Source organism: Nilaparvata lugens, chromosome 11, assembly GCF_014356525.2.
Source record: "Nilaparvata lugens isolate BPH chromosome 11, ASM1435652v1, whole genome shotgun sequence".
NCBI lineage: Eukaryota > Metazoa > Arthropoda > Insecta > Hemiptera > Delphacidae > Nilaparvata > Nilaparvata lugens.
Genome location: NC_052514.1, coordinates 35,125,275 through 35,146,231, shown reverse-complemented (window position 1 = coordinate 35,146,231; position 20,957 = coordinate 35,125,275). Strand labels below are relative to the sequence as shown.

General features: G+C 33.7%; 1 protein-coding gene across 4 annotated transcripts in view; it reads right to left on the bottom strand.

Moving 5' to 3' along the window:
- LOC111047660 overlaps window positions 1–17,217 on the bottom strand; it is a 53,446-nt gene extending 36,229 nt beyond the window's left edge. The window contains exons 1-3 of one of the 4 annotated variants that reach the window (XM_039438309.1): window positions 16,137–17,217; window positions 12,816–12,859; window positions 11,613–11,714 (exon numbers count right to left, since the gene is read on the bottom strand). In XM_039438309.1, coding sequence (XP_039294243.1) covers window positions 11,613–11,674 — 62 coding nt within the window. In that variant the 5' untranslated portion in view covers window positions 11,675–11,714; window positions 12,816–12,859; window positions 16,137–17,217. The remainder of the gene's footprint in view (window positions 1–11,612; window positions 11,715–12,815; window positions 12,860–16,136) is intronic. The other 3 variants (XM_039438306.1, XM_039438308.1, XM_039438307.1) reach the window with 3 other exon arrangements.
- Window positions 17,218–20,957: the final 3,740 nt, after the last annotated feature.

The window sequence follows — 20,957 nt, the reverse complement described above, 5'->3', positions numbered from 1 at the left end:
ACATGATAAGCATGCCAGCTTTCCACTCGCGCCTCTCCACCAAACACCTCCACACGAATTGCTGTCAAACTATCAAACAAATGAGAACGGTCAAACTGGAACCAAAAAGCTCATGAACACACTTTTTGACCGTGAAAAGTACATTGTCCATTACCCCAATTTAAAGCTCTACCTTCAGCTCGGCTTGCAATTATCGGAAGTACATGGCGTCATTAGCTTTTCCCAATCTCCCTGGCTGAAAAGCTACATCAACTTCAATATCGGGAATAGGCAGAACGCGAAAAATAAATTTGAAATATCCTTCTTTAAGGCCTGTTGTAATCTGATCTTTGGCAAGACGATACAATCTGTTCGTAAACATATCAATGTTAAAATTATCACGGATGAAAAACGGTTAGATAAGTACTTTATTAAGTAAGTTATTTCAAATCCCTTATGCAAATGCTGGCAAATAATTAGACCGAACATGATCACGGTTTTCTCTCGCAAGTTGGAACTAAAAATGAACAAGCCTGTCTATTCCGGGTTTTCCGTACTGGAGTTGAGTAAATCCCAAATGTACAATTTTTTCTATTGCAAATTACAAAAAATTATACCGTGGGATTGCATGGAACTCTGTATGACCGATACCGATAGTTTTCTTTTAAACGAAGAAGTCAAAGACATGTATCAGTTGATTAAAGAAAATTTGAACCTTTTCGACACTAGTAATTACCCTCCTTACCACCCATGCTTTTCCATGGAGAGAAATAAAGTTGTAGGAAAGTTCAAGGATGAGACTGCCTCAAAACCCGTCCATAAATTTGTAGGGCTTCAATCAAAACTTTACTCTTATTAAGTATGTAACGAGAATGAAGAACCTGCTAATAAATGTGTAGCAAAGGGTGTACAGACCGGAGTGAAATGTAGAAAACTTAATTTTAATTTATATAAGAAATCGCTGATTGAACGTTGTGAACACATTGAAAAATTTAATATGATGAGGTCCTATAATCACACCATGGATCAGATTGAATGTGCAAAAATCTGTTTGAGTCCTTATGACGATAAGAGATATATTGCTGAGAACGGTGTAGACACTTCACCTTTTGGACATTATAGAGTGCCAACAACGCTCTGAACTGATTGCTCAGTATGTCCTATGACAAGCATCAATCACCACTTATTTTGATTTTGTGTTGTAATTATGAATATTATTAGATCTAAGATAGCATTAGAACTTTATAGTGTACCACGCGTTAACTATCTCACTCGCAAATATGAGTTGAAAAGTGAAAAAGACTTGCTTCAAGCCGACCCCATTGAGATGAGCAGTTTATCATGTTTTAATAAAGGTTATAGGTATATCTTAGCTGTTATCAATTGTTTTTCAAAATTCGCATATTGTGTGCCATTGAAAGACAAGTCAAGTCAATCTGTATTTGATGCACTCGAGCCAATTATTTCTAAAAATAAGGGAGTTAAGTTGTCTCAATCAGATCAGGGAACAGAATTCTTTAATTCAAAAGTTAAAGCGTTATTAGATAGATACAGTGTTAAACATTATCATGTTTTTAGCGATAAGAAAGCCTTCATAGTTGAAAGGTTTAATAGAACAATCAAAGCAAAAATTTATGGATATTTAACTAAACGTGGAACCAAATACTGGATATCACAGCTAGACAGTTTGGTTCGCGATTATAATGCAATAATGCATACTGCAATTAGAATGAAACCTAAAGATGTGAGGAAAAAAGATTGTAATCGTGTTTTAATGTCTTTGAATTCTGCATTCAATAGATGATATAAATTGAAAAATTCAAAACCAAAATTTAAGCTAGGAGATGTTGTACGAATCTCAAAGAAAAGGGTTCATTTCTATAAATCTTATAACATAAATTGGAGTGCAGAGTATTTTGTAATTCATTCTATATTTCCTTCTCAACCTGTAACATATAGCTTGCAAGATCTAAACGGAGAAGTAATTAGTGGTAGGTTTTACAGAGAAGAAATTAAAAAAACAGAATTAAACGAATCGGAGAGACAAGTATATCTGATTGAAAAAATATTAAAGCGGGACAAAAAAGGATTGCTTGTTAAGTGGATTGGATTTTCAATGCCCAGTTATATTAGTAGAAGTCAACTATTAGATGAAAAATAATCTATATCACATTGAAATACATTCCATTCATATCACATTGTAATACATTCCATTCAGTGTAAATATGACAAAGATTTGGTGTAAATATAATACGTCTTTATCAAAAAATGCTTCTCAGTTTCATTTTAATCTGAAGTTTCATTTTCGTAAGGCTTAGATAAGGGGGAACACATGCATTCTCGTGAAGAGGGTACAGGAGAGAGAGGAAACGATATATTGAAGTGGGAAACTTCTATCGGTGCACTGCTGTGAAAAGGGAGAGCGAGCACCTGTCACTTGCATCCCGATGTGATAAGCTATACACAGCCATGTGGTGTCTAGCGCACAGCCTCCTCCTCCTCCTTGATAACTTACAAAATATGATTAGTTCCTTATCAGATCACATGCTGTACACGTGTCTAACATGAGTAATATCCCGATAGTTAATTTCGACAAAGTTATAAGACAGAAAGAAATGCCAACATGGTGTAAAAATGGTAAGTTATTACCTCATAATGCAAGGATCCTTATAATAGGCTCTTCAGGCTGTGGCAAGACCAATTTGCTATTTAATTTTATTTTTTCAAAGAATGGGTTGAGATTTGAAACTATATACTTGCATACAAAGAGCGAGTATCAAGATAAGTACTTGTTTTTGAGAAAAGTCTTTTCAAAAATGAAAGATATTGAATTTCATATAAACAACAATTCTGAATGTATACCTCATCCAAACAAAATATCAGAATATTCTTTAGTTATATTTGATGACTTACAACTTAATCATGTACCTCAAATAAGAGAATATTTTACTATAGGAAGACATCGTAATATTGACACTGCATATTTAATTCAGAGTTATGGAGCTACACAGAAACATTTCACTAGGGACAATGCAAATATGATTATAATCTTCAAGATAGATTTATTGAGTCTGAAAATAATTCACAGAGATCATGTTGGAGGAGATATTTCTTATAAAGATTTCACTAAACTTTGTCATAAAGTTTGGAATCGTAAACCTCATAATTTTGTAACTATTATGACCGAGTGTGGAATTAATAGCGGCAAGTACCGAGATTCGCTCGATACGTTTCTTACCATTCAGTAGAGATTAATTCTTTGTGCAGTCATGTTGTCTAAAACACACAGCAGAAGACTGAATAAAAAGAACATTGGTTGAATCGAAATGATTAAGAAATTGAGAAAAGTAATCAGCAACAAGCATAAAAGCTTAGTTAATTTTGAAAAACAATCGGAGGAATACAATAGGAAAACGCTCTCACCGTTGATAGAGCCCATAATCGAACTGGGAAAAAACAAATCCAGTTTTCACTCTAATCATGGTGTAAAACCAAAAAAGGAAGAGGTAAAAGAGGAAGAAGAAGAGAGCATGGAGATTGATGATGAGCAGTCGAGTTATGATAAAAGCCATGGGAGTTCAACAGGCAATCTTTTAAGCTCAACTAAATTGAAAACTGTTTACTTGGTTCTAGTGAGAACAATGATGTGCTGTCACAATATCTAAAAACGTTTCATGCGAAAAAATTGAATAATTCAATTATTTATGGAATTTCATACAATTCTAAAGATGACGTGTATTATATTGGAAATCAGCAAGTAATATTCGATAACGGTTATATAGATATTTATAATGAAAGATTTCATTTAACACATGGTCTACTTGAGTTATTATTCAGTTCAAGACCGAATTCGAATCTTTATAAACAATCAATCATGGAAAGAATCTGTACACATACAAGTTAATAATATTTGTTGAAACTAACCTTTGTTTGAGAGTAGATTGACTCGTCCTCATCCCCGCTAACTTCAGCCTCCTCCTCAAACGTCAACTTTCTTTTCCCCTGCTTCTGCCTGATGTTCGGTAGAGTAGTTAGCACCGCTCGCCGCGGTGCCCAGGTAGCAGCTGGAGCCAGGCGTTGAATAGGGCTGTCCCCAAACACGATCTCGCCGCCCGGCAATGGTGGTTCCACGTTGAGTGGTGAGGCGACGGGTGTAGCAGCGGATGACTCAGCAGCAGCGATGGCGGCTTTCTGCTGCCAGTAGTTGAGCACGCGCTGGTGTACTGGTGGCTATCTGGCAGGATGTATGAAGATGGTGGAGAACTCATCGCGAAGTATACTCAAAGTTGACTCTGATGTGAATGACAATTTTCCTCTCATTACTTCTGTTTATATACCATACGTTTCTCTTTCTGTTCCAGGCTCGTGCGAGTGAGAGCGAAGCATGCTACAAGGCTAAAAAAATTCAAATTTCTCCCCTACAACACGGGCTCCCACATTGTTATCGGCATCATTCAGATTTGTGAGTATTCTCTCTCCTATCATAAAAAACTGTGAACAAACCGATCTGATTCTGAATTGTAACATAAACAAACTACATAGGTTATGTAGCTACTACTGCACTAGGCTATGCAGAACATGACAGCTGACAGCTTAGAAGGTCGAAGAAATAATGTGGAGAGTTCTAATTAGTTCCTAATCGTTGCCAATAGATGGCATGAGTAGTACAAATCATAACAGATGCGACAGTAAATATACGGCAAGAGCAATTGACTGGTAAAGTCAAAAACGTATATCTACGTGCGCAGCACATCTTGTGAATTTTTCTCCGACCGTAGAACTATGTGAATAGCAGTTAAAGGGTTAACCTTTTAATGCTAAAAGCCGATGCAGGAAAAACTCATTTCTTTTTAATTAATACCACGAACGGGAAAAACGGGCTATCGCGTCTTTTCTCCCACCTTTCAAAATGCAACGGTCAAGTACACATTTGCAATTTCTGTTTCCACAGATTTACATCGACCAAATCTGAAAATTGTGATGGCAAAGCAAATTTGATGAAACATGAACAGCTTTGTTCCAAGTTTCAATCACAGCGAGTTTCATATCCTAAACGCTCGTGGAGGTGGAATAATTTTCAGTGAAAAGGCCACAGATGGTATTGAAACGTGAACGGAAAATCATGTAACAGTGCGCGAGCCTCGGTCCTCTGAATGGGTCTTTTGCCCATCCAGAGGGACAAATTGAAAAGTTTTTCATTATCAGTACTTTTGTTGTAGTTTGTATAGTAATCTAAAATTGATAGAATCAGTGGATGTAAAATTGAGAGGTTATATTGTGTGCGTGAATTTAAGTAGAGTGTAGCCTAGTTTCATAACGTCTGAGTTCATTGAGTTTTGGATTAAGTGTTCTCAAAAGTAAAATTTGAAATTGTTGAAATGGTGAGTGCCAAACTGTTGTTTTTATTCAGCTCGAAATTTAGTACATGAAATGACCGAGGCCCGAAGTTAGTTGCAGCAAGTTAGCAGGTTCCCAAAATGTATAGGTTGAAGTTGAATATACCTTCTTTTTCTGAATCAGTTACTGAGTATCTCTATTTGAAAATTTGACATGATTTATATTGATTCGATTGATTCGTTAATGAATTCAATAAGCCTGACGTTAAATTTTAAAAGTATTTTTCAATGAAGTTCCTGACTCGTAGTTGCTATAAATGCTAATAGGTGACAATCAAATAATTATGATAATCTGTGCATTTGGATGAACGAATTCACTATAAGCTCCCAACCAATCAAAGAATCAAACAAAGGTTTAGCAGTATAAATTTAGTAAATATTACAGAAGAGAAGAAACAACCCCTCGCCGTTTACAAATGATATGCTTCCACTAGTTGTATTTCTCTATCTGTTTTCTCTGTTCCTCTGCCCAAAATTACGATATAAAATCCTTAGCATTGCCTGTTTTAATAATATTTGTACATCTTTCTTCGAATAGACATTTTTTTTTGTATTAGTTATGCTCAAGCCCATTCCATTTTATTATTTTTTTAGTACTATTATCTAATAAACCTATTATTATAGCATTTTTTATAAATGACTTTGTAATGAAGAAGACTCTGAATCTATCTGGCTTTTATGCGGATATTTTTACTGGTATCTGTCTTGGCATTCCTTATCCAATGCACTTCACTCATTATACACAATAATTATCACTATTAACGGCACGTCTGGTCGGTGGACACGGGCGGCGAGTTTTTTTTCTTTCCAAAAACCAAGCAAGTTTTTCTTCTTCTCTCTTCATTATATCTCTTTCTTTTTTCTTTCTTCTTCTGCTTTGCTCAGATGAACTTTGATTTAGATGATAGAGTTGAGGATCTTCTGTCTGTAGAGTCGGTCGTCTGTGGGTGCCCGCCCGCTGGAGGTGGAGAACGTTTTTCGCGATGATTGTTCTGCCCCCTTTCTGAAAATATTCCATAGTAGCGGGTAACCCATGCTTCGCAAGGGTCTTTATTAAAACTTGACATAATGAAATCTAGAAGAATTCAAAATAGGCCTACAAGAATCCTCGGTTGATTAAGAATTTATATGCTGCATTTCAAGTAAATCAGTATGACCACCTTTCAATTAAAAAAAGAAGTTGGATTCAAAATGGCGGAAAAAATTTGGGTGTGACGGAAAACCTGTTTTTATCATTCGAAAAGCATCCCCAATCATACCTATATTCTAATTTCCCTTTTAAGAGGAATCTTCTGCTGCTTCCATACAAACTGGAAGCATGACAAATAATTGAAAACTTGACAAACTGAAAACTTGATGTAATCAAATGTTGAAGAATTTAAAATTGGTCTATAACCACCAAGATACTGTCAATGATGGTGAGGTTGTTGGTGCAATACTAAAAACATTCATAACCGACCATTATTCTACTTCTCCACATATTAATAAAGCCAAGCAAAGAAAAAAACCCAGTCCTATAAGTAATGTCACTAAAATGAATATGTCCAGTATCATTTCCGACCTAGAGAATGAAACATGGGAAGATATTATTTACAGCGATGCTGATAATATTGATTCCCTGGTTGACACATTCAATAACAGGTTGACTTACTATATCGAGAAGCATTCTTTCATTGTCAAAATTCCCCACAAAATGAAGCCATTGAAAAAATGGATTACTAAGAGTTTAGTTGAATATATAAGAAAGAGAGACAATATGTATAGGAAACTCAGTAAACAACCTTTTAATATAAAATTGAAAGAGGATTATAAAGCGTATCAAAACGTATTAAATAATACAATGAAAAAGGCTAAATCAGACTATTTCAAGCTGAAACTGGAAAATAGTAAAAACAACTCTGGAAAGACATGGCATTGTATTAATGAAATGCTTGATATAGATAAAAAACACGTTCAGCCAAATATAGATCCAGATATTTTGAATGATCATTTCACAAGAATTGGTGAAAAATATGCGAGTCAAATATGCGATATCCATAATATTGAAATACCTGACTCATTATCCCCCAGTCCTAATAACAGCATTTTTTTCAACCCAACTAACAGCACTGAAAATACTTGATGTGATAAAATCTTTGAAAAACAATGCAACAACAGGTGTTGATGGTATGTCAGGGGTGTTCTTGAAAACAATTTCTCAGTTCATTGAAATTTAATTACCAATTTCAATTTAAACCGTTGAGATATATAATTAATAAATGTTTTCTATCAGGCTACTTCCCAAAAAAGTTCAAAATTGCAAAAGTGATAGCTCTTCACAAAGCTGGTGATCATACACAACCCGGAAATTATAGACCTATGAGTCCTTTAAGTAGTTTTTCAAAAATATTTGGTAAATTGATCAAAATTAGATTAGTTTGTTTCCTAGATAAAATAAAATTCATTCATAGTAATCAATATGGGTTTCAATCTGGTAAGTCTACCACTGATGCTGTTCTCCACTCAACTAACATCATAAATAACAATTTAAAATCCAAGCATAAAACACTATCAGTTTTTTAGACCTTGCAAAGGCGTTTGATTCCATACCACACAAAATACTATTGCAAAAATTATATAATTGTGGAGTTAGGGATGTATATAGCAATAAGGGTTGCCACCCGTACTATATAATAAAGATGTATTGTACTTTTTTTGGAGGTCTTGTACTTTATACTTTGTAAGCAAGATAAAGTATGCAAAAATACTTTATTTTGCTCAATGAAGTACTATATAATAAAGTACGAGGAAATCAAAACATTTTAGGTTATTAGAGTGGCGGACACTGTCAGATTTCAAATAAACATACATTCTTACAGATATAAAGTAACAGGTAGCAGGTAACAAATGGAACGGAACTACTGATGAGATCAAGAATTTGTATAAAGTGGTTTCATATTTACTCTCTATTCCTGCCACTTCAGCATTTGTGGAAAAGGATTTTTCGGTGATGAGTGGAGAGATGAGAGGAGCAAAGCATCTTTGAATCTCATATGAAATGAACTACCTAATGATTATTTCAATTTGGATGTTGATTGCAAAGATGCTTTGCAACTCTTCACCAGTAACAATGATTCATTGATGATGGCCAAAAGCAATAACAAATGTTTTCAAAAATAATTAATTGATTTTCTATTGAATTTAAAATTCATGATTGATTTCATTAATTCATTATATTATTAAACTCATTTTGTATTTCATTATAATCATGTATTGTATTTTGAATATTCATTCAAAATTACTTTATTTGCATGGGCTACTTTTAAAAGTTATTAAAACACATTATAAAAACATAAAGTACCCTTTATTTATTTTGTCCAGGAGCACATTTCAGCTCCAAAATCAAAAAATACTACGGTTCTTAATAATCAAGCTTGTGGAGCACTTGATGGAAGAAAACCATAAAATATATTGAAATGAACGCTAATATGGAGATTTTGAACGTTGGAAGCAAAAGCAGTAAATTAAATGTAAAAGAGTGAAAGAAGATTTCAATATCTAAACTACAGCAAATAAATTAAATACAGTAGTAATAAACTAATAAATATCATTGAATTCGATTTAGACAATCCCATTTTTAATAAAATTATACAGTCAAGAAATAGAGCATAAATGGAGGATTAATATGTACATGAATTGTTCAATACTTTTGTTATATTCAATTATTATTTATTATAATTCGAAAATGGCTATAATAAGCTGAAACCGGTCGTTCTTTTGAAATATTCCAAATATATTTAATATAAAATAAAGGGTGTTTTATGTTTTTAATGAATTATACAAAATTGTATTTTGAGAAGTTTAATTATCAGGCTTTGGGCAAAGGGGTGCAATTTTTTGCAATAATTTTCATAATCTCGTGTACCTTGAATTATTTTGCAATAGCCTAGAGTTGATTACATTTTTGAAGAGTAACAATATTATGCATTTTTTTCAAGCCGTATAACTTACATTTTTAATTTAGAAGACTCTAAAAATTTTTTGGATTGAATAAAATAAATTATATGTTTTTTTTTCTATAATAGCCTACTAGCATATACTATACAATTCTTCTGTATGAGCGTGTGCTTTGTAGCAAATAAAATTAATTTATCTATTTAATGATTTATTATCATTTTCGTCATACTAGTATGTAATCAATAACTTTCCAAGTTATCATGTTCTTATTTGGATAAATCGAATAATAATAGATAATTACATACTATAATAATTATAATAGATTTTAATAGTAGTCAGTGCCAGTTGCATTACAGCCGGTTAAATTTTAACCGTGATTAATTCCGCGAGAACCAATCAGAGAAGCTGTCTTTTCAAAAATGCCTCCTCTGATTGGTTCTCGTGGAATCAATCACGGTTAAAATTCAACCGGCTGTTGTGCAACCAGGCCTAAGTTATATTCAAGTCAATAATGTGTATTCTTGTGAGTATATAAGAATGCCACATTGAATTACGCGGCATTTTCGAATATACAGGTAAAAATAACATGTACTTTATTTAAACCTAATGAACTTAATTTTTTAGGCCTGTGATTACCAATGTATTTTATTTTTCATAAAAAAGGTGGCAACCCTAATAACAATGCAAATGAGGGTTTGAGAATTGTAAAATCATGGTTTGTTAGACATGTACTCACCATGAACCTGAAGAAGACTAAATTTATGACTTTTTCTCCTACAGAAATAGGTCAACCAGTACAAACTTTGTCTTTACAAATGCATTCTCACGCTTTGTTGAATCATGTGGATTGTGATTGCCCTTGAAATATCTGGGTATAATGATGGATGATCATATAAAATGGGATACTCATATTGAATATATGTGCAGACGGCTTAAACATCTACCGTAATTTATAAGTTTTATAGACTAAATCAAATAGCTGATATGGTAATAATGAAAAAGATTTATTATGCTTCACTTATGCGCAATCACTTTTCCAATATGGAATTGAGATATGGGGGGCTGCGTATGATATCCATATGAACAAAATATTCACATTACAGAAACACCTTATCAGAGCTGCATTATACAGGCCAAGATTGTACCCTAGTAGACTTCTTTTTCAAGAATTCCAGGTGCTAACAGTGAGGCAAACATATGTTAAAAAAATCATATTATTCATTAATAAGAATAGTGATACATTCTACTTAAGGAATAATCCATATAATTTGCGTCCCTCTAATCCATTACAATTTGATATTGACTTATATTTTGATATTATTTTGACTTATTATATTTGATATTATTCCAAAATGTTGATAGGAGTTGTGTACTTATAAGTTTAAAGCTAATTTCTACTGTATTATTGATACATTGTGATATAGTGCCAAATTAACCCTTCAGAAGTGCTTAGTATCTTTGAATTGTTAGTTATATGTATCTGATGAGATGTTTTTTATTTTGTTGTATTGCTGATGTGAACAATAAAACTTGAAACTTGAAACTTTACCAGCTTAGCCTAATTGTATGTAGACGTCAGTTTGAATATCAGTGTTACTTGTTTATAAATAAAGTCCCAACTGAATTCATTATTAATAGAATTACAAAATCCATAATGAATCTTATACTGGATTGGATTAGGATAAATGTTTATTTTGAATTGTCTATATCCATTATGTAGTCATTTCATTCTTGTGTTATAAATTTAAAAAAAAAAATTGTCATGGTTTCCTTGAATTGGTCTTTTTAAGTTTGTCATTAGCTTGTGATTTTGTTACTTTGTCTTATCGTTTGTAAGTATTGAGATGTGAGCTGGTTTTCATAATTTTAGTTATTCTAGTGGTTCAAATAAGCTCTATCTCTTTCTATTGACATAATTAATAATTATTATTTGCTATACCTAGTTGTTCGAACTCACTGCCGGCGCACAAGCTTTCTTTGCCGGTAGTGCCATTTTTTAAGTTGAAATATTTATTCTATCAATCTGTATTAACACACTTCTTTTATGTATTTGATCGCTAGACGATTGAAAGTACTCCAGTCATCAGTAAGTAAAAGTTTTCAATATTCACTTAATAATCGACTGCATGTCGTGTTCAAATACATAAAAAAAGTGTGTTTATACAAAGCAGCTCGGAATGCATCAAGAAACCATCACCTTTAATCTGTATTATTTTATGGCAAATAAATGAATTTGAATTTGAACCTCACTAGAGTGGTTCATTACATCTCTACATAGCCCAGAGATAAGACAATACTCACAGCTGTAAAATGAAGATGACCACAGCAGAAAAGCCAAACAATGAACTGACAAATTTATGCATCTTGTCACTCCGAATGTCGAACTGCAACTGATGGATTAATCTAGAAGCATCAACGATGATCATCTCTTTCTTGTCAGAAAGCGACAGAATAATTAATTTAAAATATTCTATTAATGTCTTCAGCAAAACACAGACTGATTCGATCTACAGCGCGCTTGTATGGTGAATGATAAAACGCTGTGGAAGAAAATTATCATATAGAAAACTTTGAACTGGTGAAGACTTTGCCTCTGATCCAGTGACACGAAAGTTTATTGAATTTAGCCACGGTTAACCCTCAACTTGGCAAGGATAGGCTATATTGGAAAAATTATTTTTGTTTTTTTGCCATTTCTATAAGGCTTAAATAAGATATGGGGATGTATTAATTCAAATAATTCAATTTCAATACATTTGCTGAGGCCACTTGAAATTGTATTCATTCGCTCATTGACTGCCAGATGGCAGGAGAGTTTCTATAATTTTATAATATCTATTACCATACTCATAAATTTATCGCTCAGGCATCGGCCGGTTTGAGGGTCAGTGTGAATTTAGTTTTTGTACAGCTATGTACTCGCTCTCGAGGCTTTGAGATTCAGGAAATTCGTCCTGAATCTGCCTAAATATTCGTGTCATTTAATATCATAGGAAATTCGGCCTATACATTTATTCGTGTACATAAATTATTACATTTTCGTTCTACGTGAAAAGTTACTCACGTTTCGTATTAGTGAAAAGTGATTGTCAGATCTCAATTTTTAGTTTTGTTTTTATCAATAGTCAAGTGAAGTCATAGTGTTATATATCAAGACAGTAAACTTCATCTTAGAACGGGAAAACAGCAAGGAACCAACTTTAACAATCGCATTTCGGATAAATCGGTTTGCATAATTTCACCTATCTTTTCCGCTCATCTATCCTATCCAACTGTCCACCTTTTACCCCAAATATAAGTAGGCAAGCAATTCGATTCACGACATGTTGGATCTGGGATTTCATGAGTACCTTTTCTGATTTTCTATGTGTTCTATGTATGTGGTTTTTCTGAATGCATTTATTATTCAGCACAAAGATTAGATTCGTTTTATACAGTCCACTTCAGAGCATTTGAAACTTGTAGCTTGAAATATTTAAATTTAAAAAACAAGTATTTACGTACCACTTGTATGATAATGTTTCTTGTAGGGTACACTGCCAGGTTGCCTGGAAATAATATATATAGAATAGAATGACTGTCTTTATTTTATACCTAGGAGGGCGAAGTTAGGGCGCAGTCGGCCCTCTCTTACACTTGACCCTCCAATACAATACTAAATTATAATTCAACAAGCAATACTCAGTAAAATAAAATTGAATTGAATTGAATTTAATTTATTGCCAAAAATCACATACAAATATTTGTAAAATACAATCACTAGATTATGCAATATACAATTACCTACAAATAGACATTTATTGTAACTTGCACAACAATAATTATCAATGTAATATTCGGCACTGCCAACATAAGAGTCCTTGTGTGTTGGTAGTGAGTTGCAGTTAACTTATTCTGCTTCAATTCAGGTCAGTAAGAAGATGTATGTATACAAATTGAATTGAATAGAGCTGAAGAAAGCATTACACCAATATAAAAAAGTCTCAAAGGCTCAGAAAAAAATTAAAAACTTAAGAATAGTACATACTATATTATGACAAAGTAGAATCCAATTAACCACTGTGACGTCTTGAGGCCATCATGAAGTGAATATTTCACACAGGGAATACATAAAACAATACAATAATAAAAAAAGATGATGTGGGAACATTTACAATACCTGGTTCGAGAACGTGAAAAAAGAAAAACCATTGCTCAATGTTTTCAGTAACAATGCTTGTTGGATACAATATTATACTTTATACAACTAGTTTGAAGAATATGTTATGCTCAATCCAATAATCTATGCTTTTGCTTAAATTACGTGTAATTTGTTTATCTATAAAATTGTTTGGAATTTTATTTATAATGTAGCTGCAATAATAAGTAAATTGATGCCTGCATATGGTTAGCTTAATGAGTTCTGTGTTAAATCTATTGTTAGGACGTGTATTATGGGGTGTAATGTGTGCAGGAAATTTAGATTTATTCTTATTGATATGGAGTATTATATTTTCCATATAATTCTGTCTTATTGTAGGGACCTTAAATTCAAGAAAAATTTCCCTACTAGGATAGAGTCGAGGTCTTCCTAATGCTGCTCTTATAATATGTTTTTGTAAGATAAATAATTTCTTCAGATGTGTATCATAAGCAGCTCCTCATACTTCATTAATATATTGAAATAATGAGTGAGCGTATGCAAAGTAAATTTTCCGTATAATGTCTATGCTTTTTATTTTATTTATTTTGTAAAAAATGTGAACGAGGTATTTCAACTTTGAGCACAAATAATCTATGTCTTTGTTCCATTTTAAATGTTGATCCAATAATATACCAAGATATTCAATTGTGTGAACCCTCTCTAATGTTTTTTATACTTCTGTATTATCTGTAGAGTTTTCATTGTTATTATTTGTTGTCCCTATTTTAAGATTTAAATCTGTTGCTGGTTGTCCTGTTATATTGGGTGAAAAGGTGATATACTTAGTTTTGTCAGCGTTTAAAGTCAGGATATGATCTTGAAGCCATTTTCTAACAATAATTAGGTTTCTATTGGCTATATTGAAAGTTTCTACCCAGCTTTTGCCGCTGAAGATCAATACAGTGTCATCTGCAAAAGACAGAGTGGTGCAATCTTGGAGGTTTAGTTTGAGTAGGTCATTCACATATAACAAAAAAAGAATTAGTGATAGCACAGAACCTTGAGGCAAGCCGAAACCTGACGTATATTGACTAAATAAAACAACACTATACTTTAAATGAAAAAAGTGGGAATAAAAATAATAATAGGCTGAGTGGAATAGTTGAATAAACTTAAAAGTAGAGCATTCTTAAAATGTAAAGTAACAAAGATCTGTTGAGAAATAAATAAAACATTCATGACGGAATATATGGATAGGGTCGACGGATAAGGATAGGATGGACGGATAGGATCGAAGAAGCAAAAAAAGAGCAATATGGCTACAAACCTTACAAGCAAGATGAAAAAATAAGGGAATTAATAAATACTTCTAGCATGAAATTAATTAATTTTGAGAGAGAAAAAGAGTATTTTTATATATGTCTGTCTTTAGATTTCACTTTTAAAGTTGAACTTGATTCTCTTAAAATTACTCTAAAGGATTAATTTTTAGACTGAATATCATATATGATATGAAATATAATTTAGAACATAATATGAATAATATTAGCTTGAGCATATTTTAGAGCTCAAATACGTATTTGAATTCGTTTGTGGGTTAAAAATTCCAAATTTCTTCCAGCAGGAGAACCCCCGAGCCACTTTTATTCTGGGGGTATTACATACCTCAGACCCCGCGGTAGTAATGAAAAAATGTTAGTGAATAATTCAGTCTGAATAAACATTCATAAATCGAAATAGCAATTGTGGAAACTGACTCCACTTAAGGGTCCTTTTGTAACTAATTTTGATAATCGGAAAGAAATCACCGGATTAAGAGTTGTCCCTGGATAGCAATTTTAGTCGGTAGAGCATTAGTCGTTGTTCGTCAGCACGTAGGCCTACACCTATGCAGAATGTTTCGGTTCCGCTTCTTTTAGGATTTTGCAGGCGCGTTCAAATTTTCACCGGCGCGTTCAAATTTTCACCGGCGCGATACCGTCCGCACACTTCAACCGATTATGAGAGAGTAGGACAAAAAACAGCTGGGCTCCTTCCAGGTTGCCGGGATAGGGTACCATTACAGCAAGAGATAAGGCTGATACTTCCTCAAAGTTACGTTAGTGAGGAGTGAGCACCCTCAATTGCAAAAGACACAAACAAAAATCTCCATTAAACTAAATAAAATCATGGATCAGAGGGGAACTTCAAAGAACACCTTTCCGATAGAGGATTCAATAATTATAAAAAATATAATTTTACAAAAACATTCACATTTAATATAACATCCATTTTCCGATAACGCTCCAGCTGTGGAATGTCATTTTGAAGCTTAGGAAATATACTAGAACACTGTATCAATAACACTAGTGTATGTCTACTGCAAATACATTCACAGGGTGGAAAGTAAAATATTGTCCCCAAAAAATATATGTTTCAAGTTTTTGTAGTTGGATAAATCATGAAAAGAGTTGTCAAAATGAGTCGATTCTCTCAAATATCATGGATTGGTTAATTCCTAATACTTTGGTTGTAAAACCAGTTCGATATCTCCCACAATAATTATAAAAAATATAATTGCCGTTGGCAGGACTGCCAGTTGCATATAGATCGTATTCAGTATTGCTCCATGGTATTTTAGTGAAATTTGAGTATTTATTAAGTATTTCTAGCCATTCAGTTACACAGTATCGTTAATCCAGTGTTTTTCCACCTGTACTTACTTAGTCGTGAATTTCTGTGACACCTAATAGTGTAAATTCGTTTACTTCTTTGAGCCTAAGTGCCTTGGTCAGCTTGCAGGTTAGTTTATTTTGAGACGTAGGCCGTGTGCAGACGAACAATTACAGACCGGCCGGCTGATAACGAAACAACAAACACTTACACCGTCCACTTGCCACAAGCTACTGAAGAATTCAAGATTACGGTAGTATTATCTCAGTAGTTGAGATAATCTCACAATCTTACAGTTGTTTAAAACAGTTCCATTTTCCCGGCTATGCAGGCTAGCCAATGTTGTGCTTTCTAGTCTAATAATTCTCTGATAAGATTGTCGTTTCATTTTGAGATACTACGGTACAGCCTGGGTCAGCTGTTGTGATAGTGTCAAAGAAGGACCGGCATTATCAATAACATTGTCACGTGGAGTGTAACGGCGGTAATTTTGATTTGTTTTCTTTTTCTCGCTTCATATTTAATAATATTCGAACTGAATCCTATCTCTCTCAAAACCATTATTATAATATTAACCTCTGTTTTCAGGAGCTTACCCTTCTCTCACCCAAGCGCCTTGATAGCTCTCTGGGCATTCCTTTTTTCCTTCTGCATCCGTTCCTGATATAATGAATATTATTTGAACCAGTATTAATAATTGATGCAACTTTAATGTACATTCAATCTTGCGAATTCAGAATGGTTTCTTTGGTAATTGGTACAACAAATCGAGGAAATCCTAAGTTGACACACGAGAAATATAATTATAGGAAGGGTATTACAAGAGTAACAGGGGATATTACCTGTCGCTGTCTTAACAAGTCTTGTAAGGCGCAATTGGTGACTAATGAGTCGGTTGATGTCATAGTTGATTTATCAAGTGCTAATCATAGTCACCCGGTTCCAACTTCCAAAAATTATTCAATTTCAAGTGCTTGCTCTTCAACTCCAAATATGACGAGTAAGGATAAGGATATTCTTATTAACGAATTATCGTTGGATGAAGGAGACAAGAGCATGGAGCAAATCGAACCTCATGAAGTTAACGCAGTGATTAAGAAGCTAACGCTGGAGAGGGAGACCCTGTTGCTGGAGAATGAACGATTGAGGACTGAACGGGATGCTGCAATTGATAGATCCATCTATAACGATGTCCGAATTATTGAGCTGACAACTGAGTGTCAGACCAGAGAAGTCTCTTCTCAAACCGACGATGTTCAGATTATAGAACTGACTATTGAGCGACAGTCCAGAGAAGTCTCTTCTCAAACCGACGATGTTCAGATTACAGAGCTGACAACTGAGCAACAGTCCAGAGAAGTCTCTCCTCAAACCGATGAAACCACAGGACTGGTGAATGACTGCATCCGACTACCTTACAGTTTGGAAGTTGGTCAAGTGGGTATCTTGCTGGAGGAAAACACTAACCTCATGGACCAAATTTTAGAATTGGGTGACAAGCTTGAGGAATCGAGAAGAAAGATAATTGTTCTTGAGGAGATCGCGGCAGACGCCAAAGAGATGAACATCATTTCTCATTTTCAGAGGTATCTGGCATCGCGCTCAACCACATCTGAGGTGTCTAATTCACATACCCGGCGCAAACAATACAACTTAAACGACTTTCATAAAGAACAGTTAAAAAGAAGGTTGATCAATCTTAAGCCAGTAAAAATAAGATGTTTTTCTGACAGTCAGGGAGGGAAGGCGGGTTGTCAATGAAGTCTTGTCAAAGAGTCAGCATAATTTTCTAAATATAATGAAGCCGGGTGCCAAGTTTGAAACGGTTACTGATGATTGCAAAAGTATTTGTTCTGATATGACGAAGGATGACCTTGCAGTTCTCATCGCAGGAACTAATGATGTGGCATGCAACGAATCGAACCATCTGATTCAATCATTCAGGAGGAGACTGTTGGATTTGCAGCATACAAGTGTATTGGTGTTTTCCGTACCCCATCGACATGATCTTCCTAAGTGGTCATGTGTTAATAAGGAGGTCCAAAAAACCAACGAACGCTTAAAAAATATTAGCAAGCATTTCTCTAATGTGACTTTTTCAGATTTGAGTTGTTTGGGTGCAAGATTTCATACGTCTCATGGTCTACACTTAAACCACCTCGGAAAGAAATACATTGTTGATATAATATTAAATACTGCAGCTAAGATTAGTGACACCGTAGAATCTTCTAAGCAACCTATTCCATTGAGTCAACACAATCATGATAACACTGATGTTTTTTTAGGATAGATTGTTCACCTCTTGAGCAATCACTTGATAGGAAGACTAATGAGAATCCAACTTCAATATGTAATGGTAAAGATTCAGTTTGCAAGAAAGGAAATATTAGAATTATGCACCTGAACATACAACACTTGAAAAATAAACTTTTAGAATTAGATGTAGTTTTAGATGAAATGAAGCCAGATATCTTGTGTCTGTCAGAACATGGACTGAAATCTCCTGAAATCAATCTTGTCAATATAAGTGGTTACAGCTTAATTACATATTTTTGTAGAGAGTCATATAGAGGAGGTGGGGTATCAATCTTTTTCAAAAATAATAAAAACATTGTATCTAATGTTATAAACTCCCATTTTCTGGAGGATTTTTGTGAAGAAAAGGTTCTTGAAGTTTGTTTGTTATCAATTAAGTTACAGAATGAAGAGATTTATTTATTGTCTTTGTATAGATCACCTTCTTGTGAGGTTAAGCCATTCATAGAAAACTTAGATAAGATACTGTCAAAACTACCCATTAACAGGAACAAAATAATTTTAGGGGATTTTAATATAAATACAGCCGAGGTGACAAATGAGAGCAGTTCACTCAGAGACATGCTACTATCACATAATTTAAGTTTATGCATTCATAGCTTTACTAGAGAAACAATACACTCTGAAACAATTATTGATAATATTGCAACCGATTTGAATGAAGATTTTTATAGGGCTGAAGTTGTAAAAACATATATATCTGATCATCACTCCCAAATAATAGAAATATTTAGAGAGGAAGTTGATAGGTCTCAGGGTAAACCCCAAACACCCTTCACGTATTTCAGAGATTATAATGAACATAATGTAAATGCTTTTCATGAACTACTGAAAAAAGAATCTTGGGATGATGTATATCGGTCTTGTAATGTTGATGAAATGTATGAATCATTCTTAAAAATTTTAACCTCTCACAAAAATCAGGCTTTCCCGCTAAAAAGAAAGAAAGTATCACAGCTTAAACAGAATAAATGGATGAATAATGATGTGAAAAGAGCTAGGGAGGAATATAGAGATGCTGCTCTTTTCTATAGGCAATACAAAACTAATACTCTCAAAAACTTATTAAAGCAAAAAAAACAACAATACAAGAACATTTTAAACACATGCAAAACACAATTCATCACTAGGCAAATATCACATTCAGACAACTTAAGTAAGACTACATGGAATATTATAAATAATGAGGTGGGTAATAGAGCTAATAATAGAAGAAGTAAATCTATAATCAAAATCAAAACAGAGGATTCAGAAGTTGAAGACCCAGTGAAAATAGCCAACGTCTTCAATGATCATTATGTATCTGTGGCTGAAAAAATACGGAAAGGCAGGGGAAAGCAGAGGTTTGAATATTGTAGGAACACATCAACTAATTCATTAAATTCAATATACTTGACATCAGTATCCGCAGATGAGATTCTGCAGGTTATAAGAACACTCAAAAACAAAAAGTCAGAAGGTCATGATGGATTCTCTAACTGGTTGGTAAAGAAATGTGACACTTTTATTTGTACACCTCTTGCCTTTATCATAAACAAATCTTTCGAGGTGGGTGTATTCCCAAGAAACTTGAAGATTGTGAAAGTTATTCCACTGTTTAAAAGTAAGGAGAGGGATAACATAGAGAACTATAGACCTGTGTCAATTATATCCACATTCTCAAAAATATTTGAAAAAGTATTAGAAAATAGAATAGTGTCTTTCTTTAATAAGTACAAACTTCTTTGTGTTGACCAGCATGGGTTCATAAAAGGAAAATCCACAGAAACAGCAGTTGTTACCTTTGTGAATAGAATTATTGATAATTTAGATAAGAAGAAACATTCAGCAGCCACTTTTGTTGACCTCAGCAAGGCATTTGATACAGTTGAACTTACAATTCTACTAAATAAATTAGAAAATATTGGCGTTAGAGGGCTTGCACTGAAATTACTTGCGTCATACTTACTTAACAGAGTACAATATGTTGAAATAAAAAACAGCAATGACAATTTTAAATCTAAGTTAAGAGAAGTCAAATTTGGAGTCCCCCAAGGATCGGTGCTAGGTCTGCTTCTTTTTAACATCTACATAAATGATATAAAGGGCAGTGGATTAGGAGCTGATATTACATTATATGCGGATGACACTAGCATCCTAAATGCTGAGAATGACTGTGAGCGGCTGGAGTTGAATGCTTATGTATCAGTCAATAACATTTGTCAGTGGTTCAACAGCATCAATCTGCATCTTAATGTTAGTAAAACTGTTAGAATGACCTTTTCAAATAGTGTATGTTGTATTGGTTTATTGCTGGATGATGAGTTCGTTTCAGAGGTTGAAGTGTGTAAATTTTTAGGTATTCATCTGGATTCTAGTCTTAACTGGCAATCTCATGTGGATCATACTTGTTCTAAACTAAGTTCAGTGATTTTTATTTTAAGAACACTATCCCGCTATTGTACTTTCAATATACTTAAATGCATATATTTTGCTTTATTTGAATGTCATCTGAGATATGGAGTAACAGTTTGGGGCAATTCTTCTGAAAGAGATGTAAGAAAAATATTCACTTT